At 35.0% G+C, this 18,043-nt stretch overlaps 1 protein-coding gene across 1 annotated transcript; it reads right to left on the bottom strand.

The window, feature by feature from the left end:
* Window positions 1-966: 966 nt before the first annotated feature.
* On the bottom strand, window positions 967-2,009 carry LOC131068035 (dirigent protein 1). Its single transcript, XM_058003241.2, has one exon. It carries the CDS (start codon window positions 2,005-2,007, stop codon window positions 1,501-1,503), a length of 507 nt encoding a protein of 168 aa, XP_057859224.2. The 5' UTR covers window positions 2,008-2,009; the 3' UTR covers window positions 967-1,500.
* Window positions 2,010-18,043: the final 16,034 nt, after the last annotated feature.

The following is an 18,043-nucleotide window of genomic DNA, read 5'->3' on the forward strand; positions in this document are numbered from 1 at the left end:
TATATTATAGAGAATGAAATATCAATAAAATTCAAGGTACTATATGCTCTTAGGTATAGAGACTTCAATATATTTACAAAACTTTATAATAAAGAATAAAGAAAGAAGATACATCTTGCAGTAAATTTCATGTTTATGACCACTCGTAATAAATTTACCAAGTTTCCAAATTTGTTTGAGTCATGACGAATTATCATTAAGGGGATGCTAAGGGGGGACTAATTTTAATTTGTTCAACTTATTAATATATTTTTCTTCTAATCCTCAAAGTTGTAGTTTTGGGGGAATGATAAATTGTAGAATTATACATAAAGCTGGGCCTATTCAGATTACCAATGCTTACTATATAGACAACTATGTTATATGTATCTTGTATTATTTTTGTCTTCTTTCTTATACACCTTGCAATCAAATGTATTTAGAATAGACCCATAATGGGTTTTCCTTCTCTTACATATTTTCTTGTATAAACTAATTTCATTTTATATAGCGTTATCACTTTTCTACCCATTCTTACCACAGTATATTGACATTTTATATTTTTCTTGTAAATTTTACTATTTATAAGGTTATAAAGTTGTATAACACAACATTAAGATCATTCCACAATATATTGACATTTTCTATTTCTATTGTAAAGTTTACTATTTATAAGATTCTAAAATTGTATAACACAACATTAGGATCATTATGCTATTACATTATTGTATTTCTCTTTGAATAATTATTCAATGTGTAACTCATCAAATATATTTTAATACGTTATTCCCCTTATATCTTTGGATCAACAATCTTTATTCTCCCTTGCAATAATTATTCTATATATCATGCTTCAATAATTATTATATTAAAATATTTTTATATCTTAATATAACACAATATATAAATACTTATAATTGTGCTTATATTTTATTTCTATTAAATGTAAAATACCTATCACTCTTCAAAAAATAAAATAAATTATTCTAAATAAAATTTGTTTCATTAAATTACTATAAATAAATAATAAAAAAACCAGGGATTATGTCGAGGTGAATTTGGCCCAATGGATACACTTCAATCTTGGGCTCTTAGACAAAGAGGTTTCAGCCTATAGGCTCATGCTCCATATTGGATGGCAAAAACTACTCTATGAAGAACATTGTTGAACTGATGTGCTCACAGACTTCATGCCCTTGCTGAACTGCCATGCCCTTGCTGAACTGCTGTACTAGCAAATCTAGACCCCATATTTAAAAAAGCAAATTCATAATATCTTATTGGATCCTAAACTTTCTCTATTTTAAAATATTATAAACCACTCTTATAAGCAACAAAGCAGGCAGAGATACCCATTCTTCGAGTATTAACCAAGCAGCCAAACATGATATAGAAGATTTGGCTTTATGTATTCGTCTGAAAATAGATGGATATTAAGGATGTAAGTTAACCTAATCGGAAGGTAGTGTTGAATTTGATGTTACCATCCAAAATAGATGGACATTAAGGATGTAAGTTAACCTAATCGGAAGGTATGTTGAATTTGATGTTACCATCCAAACCATCGGCCGATTGAAGAGTAATGATGGAATACCCACGAGCATATCTCAATTTTCCTGTTCCTCCCACCACAGAAACCTCCCTTCCAGAGGTCTTCCTGAAGGGATCTGTGCCCTGGAATTCAAGTGTGCTCCCATTATACTTCTTGTTCTTAAACACAACAGAGAACCCAAAATAAATGAAAGCGCCCTTCACATCTGAATTGGCATACAATCCTTTCGCTCTTCCCACAACTTTGGAAGATCGATCAGGCTTTTCAGTCAGAAGATCGTCTATAACCAGCACTGTTCCAAAGCTTAAGAGATTTGAGGACGTTCCATTTGTTCCTGCAACTACTATGGCTGTTGCCTTGGGTTTACTCACTTTGTCGTGCATGTAAAATACAATATTCTTTTCATCTCCATGACACAATGAACAAGAAACTGTTGCAAGGAAGATTAGGGGAAGAAATAAGATTGTTGAAGCCATTGGAAAAGCTTTTTTCTCATGTAAATTTGTGATCCAGTGCTAATGTATTAGACTACTTATAGTGGATGGCTCTCGTATGTTACTTCCCTTGTTAGCAAGGGAGAGTACATCAGTATCAATCCTGGATATCGTGTAAAGAATGACTATACATAAATCTTTCTTTAATTTACAGCATAATCTGCAAGTTTCCTTGAACACCCTTCACGTTTGAAACAAGAAAACAGCAATGTGCGGAAGAGTGGGTAGATTAAGATATATATACAGACATAGAAAACTTGAAAATCCATGGAGTTAGGGAGGTCCACGTGGTGTCCACAGGAAGTATGTGCCAAAGGAAAGAAACAACTTACAGAAGAAAATTGCCAGATAGCCTCGCTCTGATTTCGTTTTGGGAGCATCACTTCCCTCACAAGTTATGTTATTGAAGCAATGATTTGCATTGCTGTACTAAGAAGAATGGAAACAAACCTAAGGCGTATGCAAAATGTTATAGTAAAGACCAAGCACGTGAACTGCTCCGCAAATGCCACCTATTCAATCGCCAACTGTGTTAAAACATAGATCGGAGGAGATACTCACAAAGGAGCTCTAATAAACTCAGGTTCAATCTATTAATTTATAGATAATACATCAATGCTGGTCTTATAGTTGGATGTGGTAATTAATATAGGTAATTGAGAGATATCAGTCAAGACCCATATGGGCGGCTTCAGGTGGCTGGAGTCCGTCGTGGAAGCTTATATCTTAATGCATAGGTTGATAATTTGGTTCCCTTTGGTGGTAGAAATTATATCAACCAACACCCCCCTTTTAATTTCAACCACATATGGTTCAGCTTTTATCATATCTTAATATTGGCTTTTATGTTACTAGGCTTTAGTGTGCTGCTTCATTTTTTCGATTACCCCTTATCAATAGACTTTTCAAGTAGTTTTTAGTTGACCACAAACTCTTCTCACAAATGGTTTCTAGTTGACAATAAACTTTGCACTCAAGTGGTTTTGGTTGACCACAAATCTTACATCCAAGTGGTTTCTACTGACCACGAACCTTTGTACTTTAGTGGATTTGGCTTACCACAAAGCTTTCATACAAATGGTTTCGGATGATCATAAACCTCACAAATGGTTTTTGGATTACCATGAACCTATTACATAATGGGGAAACAAACTTATAATGCACACACTTTTTGATTCATTACTATGGGCTTCATTCAATCACTTTTATGCTTCTTTGATACCTGTACTGATTGTTGAGTCCATATAAAAATGATCCATCTTGTGATATTGCTATCAGGGTTCAACTGTGTAGTTTTTGAGTCAAACTCACTGACTCATGATTCATGAGTAGTGGTTTACAAGAACCCATCTTTCGGGAGAATGAATGGAACACTTAGCACTCATTGTATCTAGGTGATGCTCACAAGGGTGAAGCATTGGGACTTCCCGGGTGGTCACCCATCTCAGCACTACTCCAAGTCAAGCATGCTTAACTATGGAGTTTTCTCCAAGGTTAAGCCCACTTGGCTTGCAACCCTATAGCAATATCACAATTTGACTTGTTGTGGAAAATATCTCCTACTTATCAATGCTCCATCTACTGAGACAAATGGGTAACCAATCGTTGTACTCGCTAGTTCTATAGAAATCCTTTTCATCTACATCGTTCATCAATATGTTAAGCCAAAAAACACTGAGGTATCAAATACAACCAATCATGCACTCCCCCTACAACAAATAAGATACAATAGACATCCTCCCATTGAAACACAATGCTAGTGCTCAGGCATCCTAACTTTTTTGGGCTCTACTAGCCTCATATACAAATTCAGAAACTGAATGCTAAAGCATTCAAAATATCACTTCTTAATTATATGTATAAAAATACAATTCTATACCTCTTTTCTCCTTTTTCTCTCACCTCCGATCCAAACACTTTGACTACAACTGGCTTTTCTGAATTTACTCAAACTTTTACAAATCTTTTATTTATTTTGACAGCTTCATGGAAACTTTTTTTTACTTGGCCTTGACTTCCTTTGTTGGCATTATAACAAACAATAAGAGATTGTTGGCATTTCAATTAGGATATTGAGAAGGTTGTTGATGATTATAGATATAACTGATTAAGGATGTTTACTGTCTTAATATTATTATTTTGTCATTGATGTCAAGAAATTGATTTTCTAATTCAGTATGATGTTGCCATATCTTAAGAAGTAAGATTTGATCAGTATAAAGATGTCGGTAAAAGACACAGAAAGAATGTGATGAATAAGGGGAGAAATAAGTTATTCAATGGGAAAGTATTACCAAGTTAAACAATGATGAGATCATGATGTTTAGATTGTTTTGATATCCTACATATGTTGTTGATTGTAAGGTTAATACTATACTATGTTACCGAGCAAAGAACCTAGTCGGTAAACCCTAAGGTTATCGCTATCGGTTAATCAAGGTGGAATGTCTACCGAGTGAAGTTTAGTATTTACCGAGTTGCAACCGAGCTGTAACAGAATGCATTAAATGATTAAAAGCGTTATTTAATGAAGGAAGCTGATGAGCTAGAATTGATTAAATGATTGGTATGGCATGCATGAAGTTTGTTAAAGAATCTATGGCAATGGAAGATCGACAGAAAGATCTACAACTTAGATTGAACCGCAATACCTGAGCACGAGTTCCAAGAAATGTATACAAGTTCCAAGCTGAGGTAAAATGTTTTCAAATCAAAGGATACCTTGAACCTAGTCAAGTTTGAAGATCTGATGGCTATGATTGATCATGGGATATGTGATCAAGGAGATTCAATGGTTAGCAATTGTTTATAAATAAGGAACTGATTGATAAACAATGCATGCAACCAAATGTAAGCACAGGGATGCTACATAGTGATTATCAAGCACAGAAGCTTGAAGATCTGTTTGATTAACAGGGTATAGAGCCCATTAGAGGGACAAGATAAGTCCTATGACTAGATTGTATTGAGCAAATAAGAATTTGCTTTAGCATTTTTGATGTGAAGTTGCAGATATATTTTATTACTGTTATTTTGTAAAGTGACAAAAAATCTCTTAACCGAGTGGACTTAACAGTCTTATTTGTAAAACCCTCTAGCAAGGTGACATTCTGATTGAGTGTTTGAAACCCTTTAACAAGGTCACTTCTAACAAGGTGAAGATTCTAATAGATCTGAGGGAAATCCCTTAACCGGGTCACATCTAGCAATGCGTTTGTAATCTTTAACAGAATTTGTTTTTAACCGAGCATACTCTGGAAGAGTATATTTCTTAGTGGGTCTAAAATCCCACAGTGGTTTTTCCCTATTTGGGTTTCCATGTTAAATCTGTTGTTATGAGTGTTATGATGTTTATATGCTTATAAGTTTGCATGTTTAGCAGTTTTGGTTATATTGCTAAAGTATATGTTACCGAGGTTGAATCTATTGATTATATGGAAGATTAAGTTTATATGATTCACCCCCCCTCTCATCTTGTTAGCTATTGGCATCTGTACTTACATTAAGTATCAGAATTATCAATTGGTATTAGAGCTTTGGACTCCGGAAGGAAAAGTTTAAATGTACTTGAGGCAAAGATCCAAAGATGTATAAGAGGGATGCACCAAAGCTGAACAAGTCTAGTTTCTCTACATGGCAGAAAAGGATGAAGTTGCACATATCAGGAGTTGGAAAATATGTTGTATATTATCTGGAGAATGATTTCATTACACGTAGCACCTATCCATTGATAATGGAAGAGATAAAGGCAAAGCAAGAACATATTCAAGCAATGATTGAAATAACATCTGCATTGATCGACTCAGAGTTTAATGATCTAGAAGGCTGCAATGATGCCAAGGCAATGTGGGAAAAGCTCATATTTGTGTATGGCGGTGATGAACATGTTCAAAGAGCAAAAGTGAATAGTCTAAGAGGACAACTTGAATCTATGAGGATGAATGAAGGTGAGAACATAACTCAGTACAGTACAAGACTAAAGGAGATTGTTAATCAAATCAAAGGAGCAAGAGGAACCATTGAAGAAAAGGATGTGATAAGTAAGTTATTGAGAACCCTTCTACTTGCTTATGCAATCTGAGTCTTTGCAATCAATGAATTAAGGTTTGTACCCAATATGCCAGTTTCTTTGGATGCTACTACTGGTAAGCTACATGCATTTGAATTAAGTAATTTTGATAACAGTGGGTCTTTGGTAAATAAAGTTGAATCTGCATTCAAATCTTTTCATCTTGGTGAATCTAATGATCATAATGATAGAATGCGTAAGTATTCTGAAGGGAATCACAGTGGAGCAAGTGAAAGATTTTGTAAGAACATGGAAGAAGTACACAAACTGTATGAAGAAATCAAAAAGCAAAAAGAGTTTGAAGCACTATTAGCCAGAAGGTTACCGAGAGGCAAAGGTAAGTATAAAGGAAAACTACCTTTAAAATGTTTCAATTGTGATAAGATAGGACATATGGCTTCTAACTATCCTGACAAAGATTCTATTGAAAAGAGAGATTACCGAGATGATAGACAGAAAAGTAATCATTACAAAGGATACCGAGACTTTAGAAGAAGAGATAGAAAGTCATGCCTAATAGCCGATGAGGAATCAAATGATGATAAATCAGATGAAACTGATACAGAGGAAGTAGTTTATGTGGCTATCAAAGATGGATCGGATGAAGAAAGGTATGAAGAAAAATCCCTAATATCTCACATAAATACTAATGATTCTTGGATCATAGATAGTGGATGCTCACATCACATGACAAGTGATAAACTCAAGTTTGTTAAATTAGAAGATTATGAAAGAGGTTATGTAAGATTTGGTAATGATGCATCATGTCTGGTAAAAGGTATAGGATCCATAACACTTCTTGACAATGCTAAATGTAATGATGTTTATTGGGTTGAAGGTTCGAAATATAATTTGTTGAGTGTAGCACAGCTAAACAACATAGGTTACCGAATATAATTTCAGAAAGGAATTGTCAAATTTCATGACAAGCATGGAAAGTTAGCTGCTACCGGGACATAAACAAAAGGTAATACATTTCATCTTGACTCAACTCGGAACAAGTGTCTTAATGCAAAGATAGATGATACCTGGTTATGGCATAAAAGGTTTTGTCATGTAAATTTTGATAATCTGAACAAAATAAGCAAGAAGCACCGAGTAAGAGGTCTATCGAGTTTGGAAAAACCTGAGAATGCTATGTGTCGAGGATGTCAGATAGGTAAGATGACAAGATCAAGCTTTACAAGTAAGTCCTACAGTTCTAAGGGAATTTTAGATCTTGTGCACACTGATCTTTGTGGTCCTATGAAAGTTCAAAGTTATTATGGTGATAAATATTTCATATTATTTGTGGATGATTATTCAAGGATGATGTCAGTTATGTTTTAAAAAAAAAATCAGAAGCTTTTCAAATGTTTAAATGGTACAAGGCAAGAGTTGAAAGTGAAATAGGAAGACAACTGAAATATCTTAGATCAGATAGAGGAGGAGAGTTTACCTCTGATGAGTTCAACTTATTTTGCAATGATCATGGTACAAAAAGACAAGTCTCTGCACCGAGAACTCCACAACAAAATGGGATAGCTAAGAGAAGAAATAGATCTATTGAGGATTGTGCTAGAACCTTGATGATTGAAAAGAAAGTGCCACAAACATTTTGGAGAGAAGCAATAAGAACAATAGTTTACACCTTGAACTGAGTACAACTGAAGAAATGATCTTTCAAGACACCATATGAAATTTGGTATGACAAAAAACCTAATGTAAGTTACTTCAAAATCTTTGGAAGTAGATGCTATGTACACAAAGATGATAGAAATGGAAAGTTTGATCAGAAAAGTGAAGAAGGAACATTTCTTGGTTATTCTTCTAGAAGTAAAACATTTAAATGTCTGATCAAATCATCTAACAAAATAGTAGAAAGTGCAAATGTGAAAATTGATGAATTTACAAAAAGAAATGATGAAGGAAATTCTATGGAACCAGAAGATTATGAAGAATTTGTCTATGTTCAATCAACAAGTCCTACCAAGAGAGTTACTGAAGAAAATAAAGAAGATATTCAATTACCAAGTGATGAAGAAGATCATACAGAGCCTATCAAGCCTGTATTAGCCAAGTATGTCAGAAGGAATCATGCATCAAGTCAAATTATAGGAGATAAAGATGATCCAGTGATGACAAGGAACAAACTGAGACAAAACACATGTCTGATATCTGAATTTGAACTGAGAATAGTGAAAGAGGCATTTAACAGTGAAGATTGGATAAATGCTATGACAGAAGAGATTGATCAAATCAAGAAGAATGACACATGGACACTAGTCCCAAGACCGAAGGACAAAAATGTAATCGGTACAAAGTGGACTTTCAGAAACAAGCTAAACGAAAAAGGTGAGGTCATTCAAAATAAAGCAAGACTAGTTTGCAAAGGTTATGTTCAAGAAGAGGGAATTGATTATGGCGAGACTTTTGCACCTATGGCTAGACTTGAAGGAGTAAGAACATTGTCGGCATACACTGCTTACAAAAATTTCAAGGTATATCAAATGGATATCAAATCTGCATTTCTGAATGGTATATTAGAAGAAGAAGTTTATATTGAACAACCTGAAGGATTTGTTGAAGACAAGAATAAAGATCGGGTATGTAAATTGAACAAAGGATTATATGGTCTGAAACAAGCACTTAGAGCATGGTATGAAAGATTGCACTCTTATTTAATCAAGATTGGTTTTATAAGGACAAGTGAAAATAGCAATATGTACATGAAGAATGATGAAAATGGAATACTGATCTCAGCCATATTTGTTGATGACATTATATTTTGTGGAAATGACTCTTTATGCAAGAACTTTGGAAATGAAATGACCAAAGAATTTGAGATGTCATTAATCAGTGAGATAAAGTATTTTATAGGTTTACAAATACTGCAAATGAAAGATGAGATTTTCATTACTCAATCCAAGTACATAAAGGAAATCTTGAAGAAATTTGGAATGGACTCAAAACCAGTAAGTACTCCTATGACTACCAACTGTAAATTATCAAAGAATGATGAATCTACATCTGTTGATGAGACACTTTACTGATCCATGATTGGAAAGCTACAATATGTTGTTCACAGTAGGCCAGACATAGCACATGCAGTAGGTATAGTTGCAAGATTTTTTGCAGATCCCAAAGAAACACACATGACAATAATCAAGAGAATTTTCAAATACTTGAAAGGTACTGAGGATTATGGCTTAGTATATCAGAAAGGAAATGACTTTGATTTAAAATTTTATATTGATGTTGATTGGGCAGGCAGCATTGATGACAGAAAAAGCACAAGTGGAGGAGCTTTATTTTTAGGAGAAAGACTAGTGAGTTGGCTTAGCAAGAAACAAGGATGTGTTTCACAGTCAACAGCAGAAGCTGAATATGTTGTTGCAGCATTGAATTGTACCAATATAGCATGGATCAAACAACTGTTGGATGGTATAAATGAGAAAGTTACCGAGCCAGTAACTATATTCTATGACAATACTAGTGCCATTAACATTTCAAAGAATCTTGTTATGCACTCTAAGACAAAGCACATCTCTATCAAATATCATTATCTTAGAGAAGAAGTTCAAGAGAAGAAAGTGGTGTTGGAGTATGTTAGCACAAAGGAACAAATAGTAGATATCTTCACAAAGCCACTGCCAAGGGACACTTTTGAGTATCTCAGAAGCAAGTTAGGGGTCCTACCCCTATCTTCTACTCACTGACAGAGTTCGGTGAAAGCATCAATTTGATGAATCTATAGAATATTATGTGTGGATTGATGCTTATTTACACACTTTAGGATGTTTTCTAAAGGTGTGTAGGAAACAAATACAGGGAACAGGAATTGAAGACATAATGCTCTGATTGAGACTGAGTTGACACATAACAGCAAGGATTTCACTTCTCAGCAGAAGAAATCATGTTTTAGTTCTTTACTTTTTGGCATTGTTGTCAAAGGGGGAGAAGACTATTGTATGGGGGAGAAGTCTGATGACAGGGGGAGAGCATTTTAGAATCTCACAGCAATCCGAGTCAATTAGGTCAAATCAATTGGTTTTGCCATCAATGCCAAAGGGGGAGATTTTTGGCATTATAACAGACAATAAGAGATTGTTGGCATTTCAATTAGGATATTGAGAAGGTTGTTGATGATTATGGATATAATTGATTAAGGATGTTTAGTGTCTTAATATTATTATTTTGTCATTGATGTCAAGAAATTGATTTTCTAATTCAGTATGATGTTGCCATATCTTAAGAAGTAAGATTTGATCAGTATAAAGATGTTGATAAAAGACACAGAAAGAATGTGATGAATAAGGGGAGAAATAAGTTATTCAATGGGAAACTATTATCGAGTTCGACAATGATGAGATCATGATGTTTAGATTGTTTTGATATCCTACATATGTTGTTGATTGTAAGGTTAATACTATACTATGTTGCCGAGCAAAGAACCTAGTCAGTAAACCCTAAGGAACCTAGTCGGTAAACCCTAAGGTTATCACTATCGATTAATGAAGGTGGAATGTCTATCGAGTGAAGTTTAGTATTTACCGAGTTGCAACCGAGTTGTAATAGAATGCATTAAATGATTAAAAGCGTTATTTAATGAAGGAAGCTAATGAGCTAGAATTGATTAAATGATTGGTATGTCATGCATGAAGTTTGTTAAAGAATCTATGGCAATGGAAGATTAGCAGAAAAATCTACAGCTCAGATTGAACCGCAATACCTAAGCACAAGTTCCAAGAAATGTATGCAAGTTCCAAGGCAAGGTAAAACATTTTCAGATCGAAGGATACATTGAACCTAGTCAAGTTTGAAGATCTGATGGCTATGATTGATCATGGGATATGTGATCAAGGAGATTCAACAGTTAGCAATTGTTTATAAATAAGGAACTGATTGATAAACAATGCATGCGGGTAAATGTAAGCACAGGGATGCTACATAGTGATTACCGAGCACAGAAACTTGAAGACCTGTTTGATTAACAGAGTATAGAGCTTAGCAGAGGGACAAGATAAGTCCTATGACTAGATTGCAATGAGAAAATAAGAATCTACTTTAGCATTTTTGATGTGAAGTTGCAGATATATTTTATTACTGTTATTTTGTAAAGTGACAAAAAATCTCTTAACCGAGTAGACTTAACAGTCTTATTTGTAAAACCCTCTAGCAAGGTGACATTCTGATTGAGTGTTTGAAACCCTTTAACAAGGTCACTTCTAATAAGGTGAAGATCCTAACAGATCTGAAGGAAATCCCTTAACTGGGTCACATCTAGCAATGTGTTTGTAATCTTTAATAGGATTTTCTTTTAACCGAGCATACTCTAGAAGAGTATATTTCTTAGTGGGTCCGAAATCCCATAGTGGTTTTTCCCTATTTGGGTTTCCATGTTAAATCTAGTGTTATGAGTGTTATGATGTTTATATGCTTATAAGTTTGCATGTTTAGCAGTTTTGTTTATATTGCTGAAGTATATGTTACCAAGGTTGAATCTATTGATTATATGGAAGATTAAGTTTATATGATTCACCCCCCCTCTCATCTTGTTAGCTATTGACATCTGTACTTACATTAAGTATCATAACTATCATCCTCTTCTTTACCACTATCTGGCAACTTCTTATGAAGCTTGAGCACCTTGACAACTTCTTTTTGTTCTGCAATCTCAATTCTTCTTTGACTAGATTCTCCATATGTTGCGATCTATCTTCACCTAGCTTTGACTATAGCAAAACCTTTCATCAATAAATTCATCAACTACTCTTCTTTATCTTCCAGTGACTTTAATCACTATCTTATTTTTCCTTTACAACTTTGAATGCCTTTATCTTTTATCCTTTTTTTCATAGCTATGAGATGTCCTACATGGCATAACCTTCTCATACAGACAGATGATTCCTTAGTGGACACTTTTCCAAATGTCATGCCCTCTTATTACCAAGCGACTTCCTCTTTTTTAAGTGGCAACTTCTCTATTTTGCGCTTCATTCTTTTGCTAAGAATACCAAGGCAATACATATTGCGACTTTGTCTTCTATGAACAACCTTCTCTTGCATCTCCCTCTTACAAATCAAACAATCACTAGATAATGAGGCTAATATCCAAATCTTACATTTTCCCAAATGATATGAAAGGGAAGACTTACTTTTCAAAACTCTAAGGACACATCAAACCTAAAAAGGGATCTCATGCTCTGAGATTAGACTAGGAAAACTGGGTTGTAGACAACGTTTCAATAGCTATGATAAATTACAAAATAAAATGGTATGGAAATATGATTTAATTGATAGATTTGTACGCCAACCCCCCCACTTGGCTCAACTCCTCTATGCCCACTGCTCAGATTTGTAGACAACTCCTAGACAACTCTTACACTCTTGCATAGCTGAAAATATATAGAAAAGTATAGAACTCTACTGGTTGGCACACAACATTCTTACCATTAGCTCTGATACCACTTTGATGGTGGGTAGAGGTATAACATAAACAAAATAGGGGAAAAATAACAAACTTAGAACAAATTGAGAAACTTTATATTCATCAATAAAAACATTACATTGATTGACTAACTGAGTTCTTGCTCATACATGAGACACTACTACATGGACTCATATGTTTATACATCTCTAAAGAGCTGGACTCAACTTGGAGTGAATAACAAATATGGACTCAGTCATTATATACAAATCTAAGTTCACACTATAGATTGCAGTTAGTTGAAATATTTATGGAGCATAGGTGAATGGAAGCCCAACATGAATCACATGGGTGGCTAAAGTAATCTCTTGGTCAGCTTTGGAAGCTTCTATCTTTAATGTCTTCCTTAATGCTATTGACTGGAGGAAAATATCAGCTAGCACAATTAATGGAGTAGTTGTGATTATTATCTCTAACAATGCCCCTTAATCACAACTACCAACTTTAATTTCATTCCTGACTTCTTTCACTGATGTTGCGGCATCAAAATCTTCAAATACTTGTGATCGAACCTATGAAATCCCATGCTGCCATTAGGATGCTCTTACCAAGAGCTCTAGCCCTCTTGGTTACCATTCCATTGTCTTGGACATTATTGTTGCTATGATATGATGTTGTCATTGATGTCAATATATTCATGTGATTTAATTGATCTGGATTGCAGTTTAGTTTCTCTGATCAATACTTTGCAGAATTTGGTATTTCCTCCAGTATATTTCGGTGTGATAAGATCTTGAGTTATCATTTTTGGAGATTGTTTGGGATGTTCATGTCTATTTACATTTTAGATGATTCATGATTTGGTGCTCCGCAAGATATCTTTCTACTCTGAGTTGCTACTATTTGAGTGTTCTTGAGTTTCAAATGTTGATCAATGAAGATTTGATAAGTGGTGTTGGTGCAGCTATTGTGGATGGTTCTAATGTTCTTATTGATGTTTCATAATTGTGTCCTATTTGTTTTGGTAGTCTGCATTGATCATTGTGCATGTTCTTGGTGATTTTGCTAATCTAGTGATATTCTTCATGTTATGTGGATCTCTTGGTGATGTAGCATGTTGCGATTGATCTTGGTGTGATTTCCGGTGGTGTTGTATGTTTGAGAATTTGATTTAGGTCCATTTTATATCATGTATATCATCATATTGGTCTGGTGGTTGATATGTGTATCATGTGATATAATTTTGTAATTGTGAGATGAGGGTTTAGCCAACCTTGGTCCCAAGGTTGATGATCAGTATATATAGGTGATGTAGTCATGTCAATTTAGTGTCAATGTTGTGTTTGCATTATCAAAGAGTGGAGAGATTGTTGCAGGGAAGACAAATGTGCTTAACCGGAACTATCATCATGCATTAGCAGATGCTATTATTGGAGTTTATTCCTTCCAGATTGTAGTTTGGATCTCGTTGTAAGTCAATGAGACTTCCCTGAGGGTTGTAGCCTCCTAGGTTATTACATTTTGAGCAATGAACTCTAGATAGTGTGTCTCAATGCATGCACATTCCCCATTTTAATATTTTTCACATACTACTGCAAGGTATCATCTTATTGTGGGTAGGTTCCCACCGTGGTTTTTCCCTTAACCAGTTTTCCACGTCAGATCTTGGTGTTGCGTGTTGTGTTTTCAATTTGTTCATCTTTGTTGTTACTATAGTTTATCAAATTTTCTTTTAAGGTTAAGTTTAATAATCCAGTGAAAATTGATTCACCCCCCCCCCTCCCCTCTTAGTTTTCCTTCATTGTTGTTGCCAACAATTGGTATCAGAGGTAGATCCTCAAAAGAAGCTTGACCGCTTGAGGTGATCCAGGATGGAAACTCAAATTGGAAGTGTTATTTTTAAGGAGAGTCCAATATTTGATGGTAGTAACTATAAGTTATATGGAAGAACTGGATGGAGGTGCACTTGAGATGTCTTGGAGAAGATTACTGGAAGATTACAAAGGATGCATATTTTGTTCCTCAAAATGGACTGGTTACTGCTGCTAAGATCAAGGATATTGAAAAATAACATTAGAGCTAAGGAAGCATTGTTGAGTTCCCTGACTGATTCTAAGATGACTAATGTAATGGGATTTCAAACTACACATGAGATCTGGGAGAATCTTGAGACCTTGTATGAAGGAGATAAACAAGTCAAAGTTGCTAAGTTGCAGAGTTTGAAAGGGAAGTATGAAATACCGAAGATGCGAGAAGATGAGAACAAAAACTCTTTCATGGCTAAGGTGAATGCACTTGTCCTAGGTATCAGATATGCTGGTGCAACCCTTGAAGAAAATGAAATTGTTGCTAAGGTGTTGAGATCATTGTCTCCTACTTATAAATATAAGGTAGCTTCTATTGATGAAATCCAGAGTGTAACTACTATGACAAGAGATGTGTTGGTTGGAAAGATTGTTGCATTTGAATTGAGAGAGTTTGGTGAATCACATGGAAAGTCAGAGACAACATTTGGAGCATCTATATCTGAAACACAGAAGTATGACCCTGATGAATGCAGAATATCTAGATATGATTCAAGAGAGAGAAGAGAGATGGAAGAGAAAGAAAGAGAATTGGATGAGCTTGAAGCATTGATTGCCGAGAGACTAAGGGAGTTGGTAAGTATGATGGTAAATTGCCTCTGAAATGATTTTCTTGCAATAAGATAGGACATTTTGATTCTATATGCCCAGAGAGAATGTTTAAGTATGATAGGCATGATAAATATGATAAGCATGATAGAAATGATAGATATGAAAAAAATGATAAGTATGATAAACCTTACAAGTCTGACCAGACATTTAAGCATCAGAAGAGCTATTATTATGTTGTCGATGAAGGTGTTATAGATGAAGAATCAGAAGGAGATGAAATTGTATTTATTGCTATCAAAGAAGATGGATCGGTACCTGTTGATTCCACAAGATGCACTATTGAGAAGAAAGCTTTAGCTGCTAAGATTGAAGAGAAAGATGAATGGGTGATTGACAGTGGTTATTCACATCATATGACTGGTAAAAAAAGCAACTTTGTGAATATGGAGAGGTATGATGGTGGAATAGTAATATTTGGAGATGACAAATCTTGTGTGATCCATGGTAGAGGTTCTATTTCCTTTGATGGTAAGCATAATACTGATGATGTCTTGTGTGTTGAAGGTTTGAATCATTATCTCTTAAGTGTTGGAAAAATGGTTGACAGAGGTTATGATTTGCAGTTCAAAAATGGAAAATGCAAGATTCTAAATACCTCCAGTATAGAGATTGCATTAAGAACTAAGACAAAAGGTAATATCTTTCATTTGAATGCTGGTGAGAAAAGTTGCTTGATTACTAAGATTGATGAAATTTGGTTGTGGCATAGGAGAATGTGTCATGTTAATTTTGATTTAATGATTAAGATCAGTTATGCTCAAGTTGTTAGAGATTTTCCTGAAATTGTTAAGCTTGCTAATCCGATATGTAAGGAATGTCAAATGGGTAAGCAAATGAGAATTTATTTCAAGAGTAAGTAGTATTCATCTGATAGATTGCTAGATCTTGTGCATGCTGACCTATGTGGACCTACTGCAATAAGAACTGTGCAGGGTGACAAATATTTCATGTTATTTATTGATGATTATTCCAGGATGATGTGGGTTGGCTTTTTGAGGGAAAAATTAGAAGCATTGGACAAATTCAAGATATTCAAAGAAAAGGTTGAGACTAAGACAAGATTGAAGCTAAAATGTCTGAGATGTGATAGAGGAGGAGAATTATATTCCAGTGAGTTTGATTCATTCTATGAGAAGCATGGAATTAGAAGACAATTATCTGCTACTAGAACCTCACAACAAAATGGAGTTGTTGAAAGAAAGAATAGGACTATCTTGGATGCTGCAAGGACTATGTTGATTGAAGGGAATGTTATGAAGATCTACTGGAGAGAATTTGTTAGCACTGTTGTTTACACATTCAACCAAGTTCATATAAAAGGTGATACCGGTAAGACTCCTTATGTGTAGTGCCCCTCCCCAATCAAGCTCTAGTTAACCTAGTTTGACCATGGTTGACCTTATTAATAGTTTGCATGCATGGTTGGAACACTATGTAAAGATGATTCAATATGATAGATTATGTTAGATGGATAAATTAGTGAATGTTGACCCCTTGTGGATAATTAGATGCAATTTTCCTATACATCATATATATGTTGGGGGTTTGGGGTATTATCTCAAACCCATCATAAGAATAACGTTCATCCATGTTAAGGATTTATCTATCAAGATAGAACCTTGATACATTACGGTAATTGGTGTAGGAGCACCTCATTAAAAAGTTATTCATGACTCTGAGGATGAAGACTAGGATTATTAGGGTGTCTTAGAGTTTCTTGTGTTTCATGTATACAAATAAACCCCACCATGTAAGCCCATGTCACCAATTCGGCAATTTCAAAAGCCAATTGGGAAAATGTGGTCAATAGGGGTAATAGATGATCTAGATTTGTGTTTGATATGTTTTAGACATGTTTCATGAGTTTTTGGTTGATCCATGTATGTGGATTCCAACCTTAGCAAATATGACAACTTTTTGTGCAAAATTGCAAAAATGCAACTTTTGGGGTGCAAAAGTGCAACTTTTTGAAAATCGGTTGGGGGAAGCCTTTCAATGGCTCCACCCTACTCCAAATTTGGTGGGAAACCTTTGGAGAGTTTTATAATCCTTGTGGGAATGATTTCCAAGGTTGTTGTTGTAATTGGAGTTTGTGAAGCAATAATACACAAAATACTATAGTTTTCCCAGAAATCCTGAGTTTGCAAGAGTTGCATGTGCCTGTACGGATTGATTTGAATCCCACCATCCATGGAGTAGATAGGGGGATGAAGTATATTTATTTTGGTGGTGGTCTGAGGTCTTAACTATTCTGGAGTAGAGAGAACCCTCCATTCTTCTGACTGTAACCCGAAAATTGAAGGTTTGGAGAGGGTTTTGAACAAAAATGGCCCTATCTTGCACTCCAGTCCATTAGAAGAATCTTCATTTGGAAGGATGAAAGATAAGCCTCTTTAATTTATTTTCTTTAAGGTTTGTTGCAGGGGAAACTTTGTTGTGTGGAGAAAGAAGCAAAAGTAGGTAGGCATCTCTATGTGACTATGTAAGACAAGATTCAGGACAGTCATCATAAGTTGTCATAGTGGTGGGTTCCAGGAATGGAACCCTAGAATTAAAGGTTACTCACTATTCCCCACATGCCCATAAAGTTTATTTTTCATTTGGTGTACCGGTAAAGGTAGTTGCTTTGGAGAATAGGGCTGATTGCCCCTATTAGGTCTCCTAGCCTCCAAAGGGAATAGACCTTGTAATTGCAGATCTGGCCAAACCATTTTGGGGATCACTAGAACTTCCAAAAGGGTGTCTAAAATGATATTTTTTTTGTATGGGTGTGTGGAACATTTTTGAGTTAAGGTCCCTTCTATTGCCACATAGGGCTACGAGCCTAGGGAGTAGGATTCGAAA

This window comes from Cryptomeria japonica, chromosome 6 (assembly GCF_030272615.1).
Source record: "Cryptomeria japonica chromosome 6, Sugi_1.0, whole genome shotgun sequence".
Classification (NCBI taxonomy): domain Eukaryota; kingdom Viridiplantae; phylum Streptophyta; class Pinopsida; order Cupressales; family Cupressaceae; genus Cryptomeria; species Cryptomeria japonica.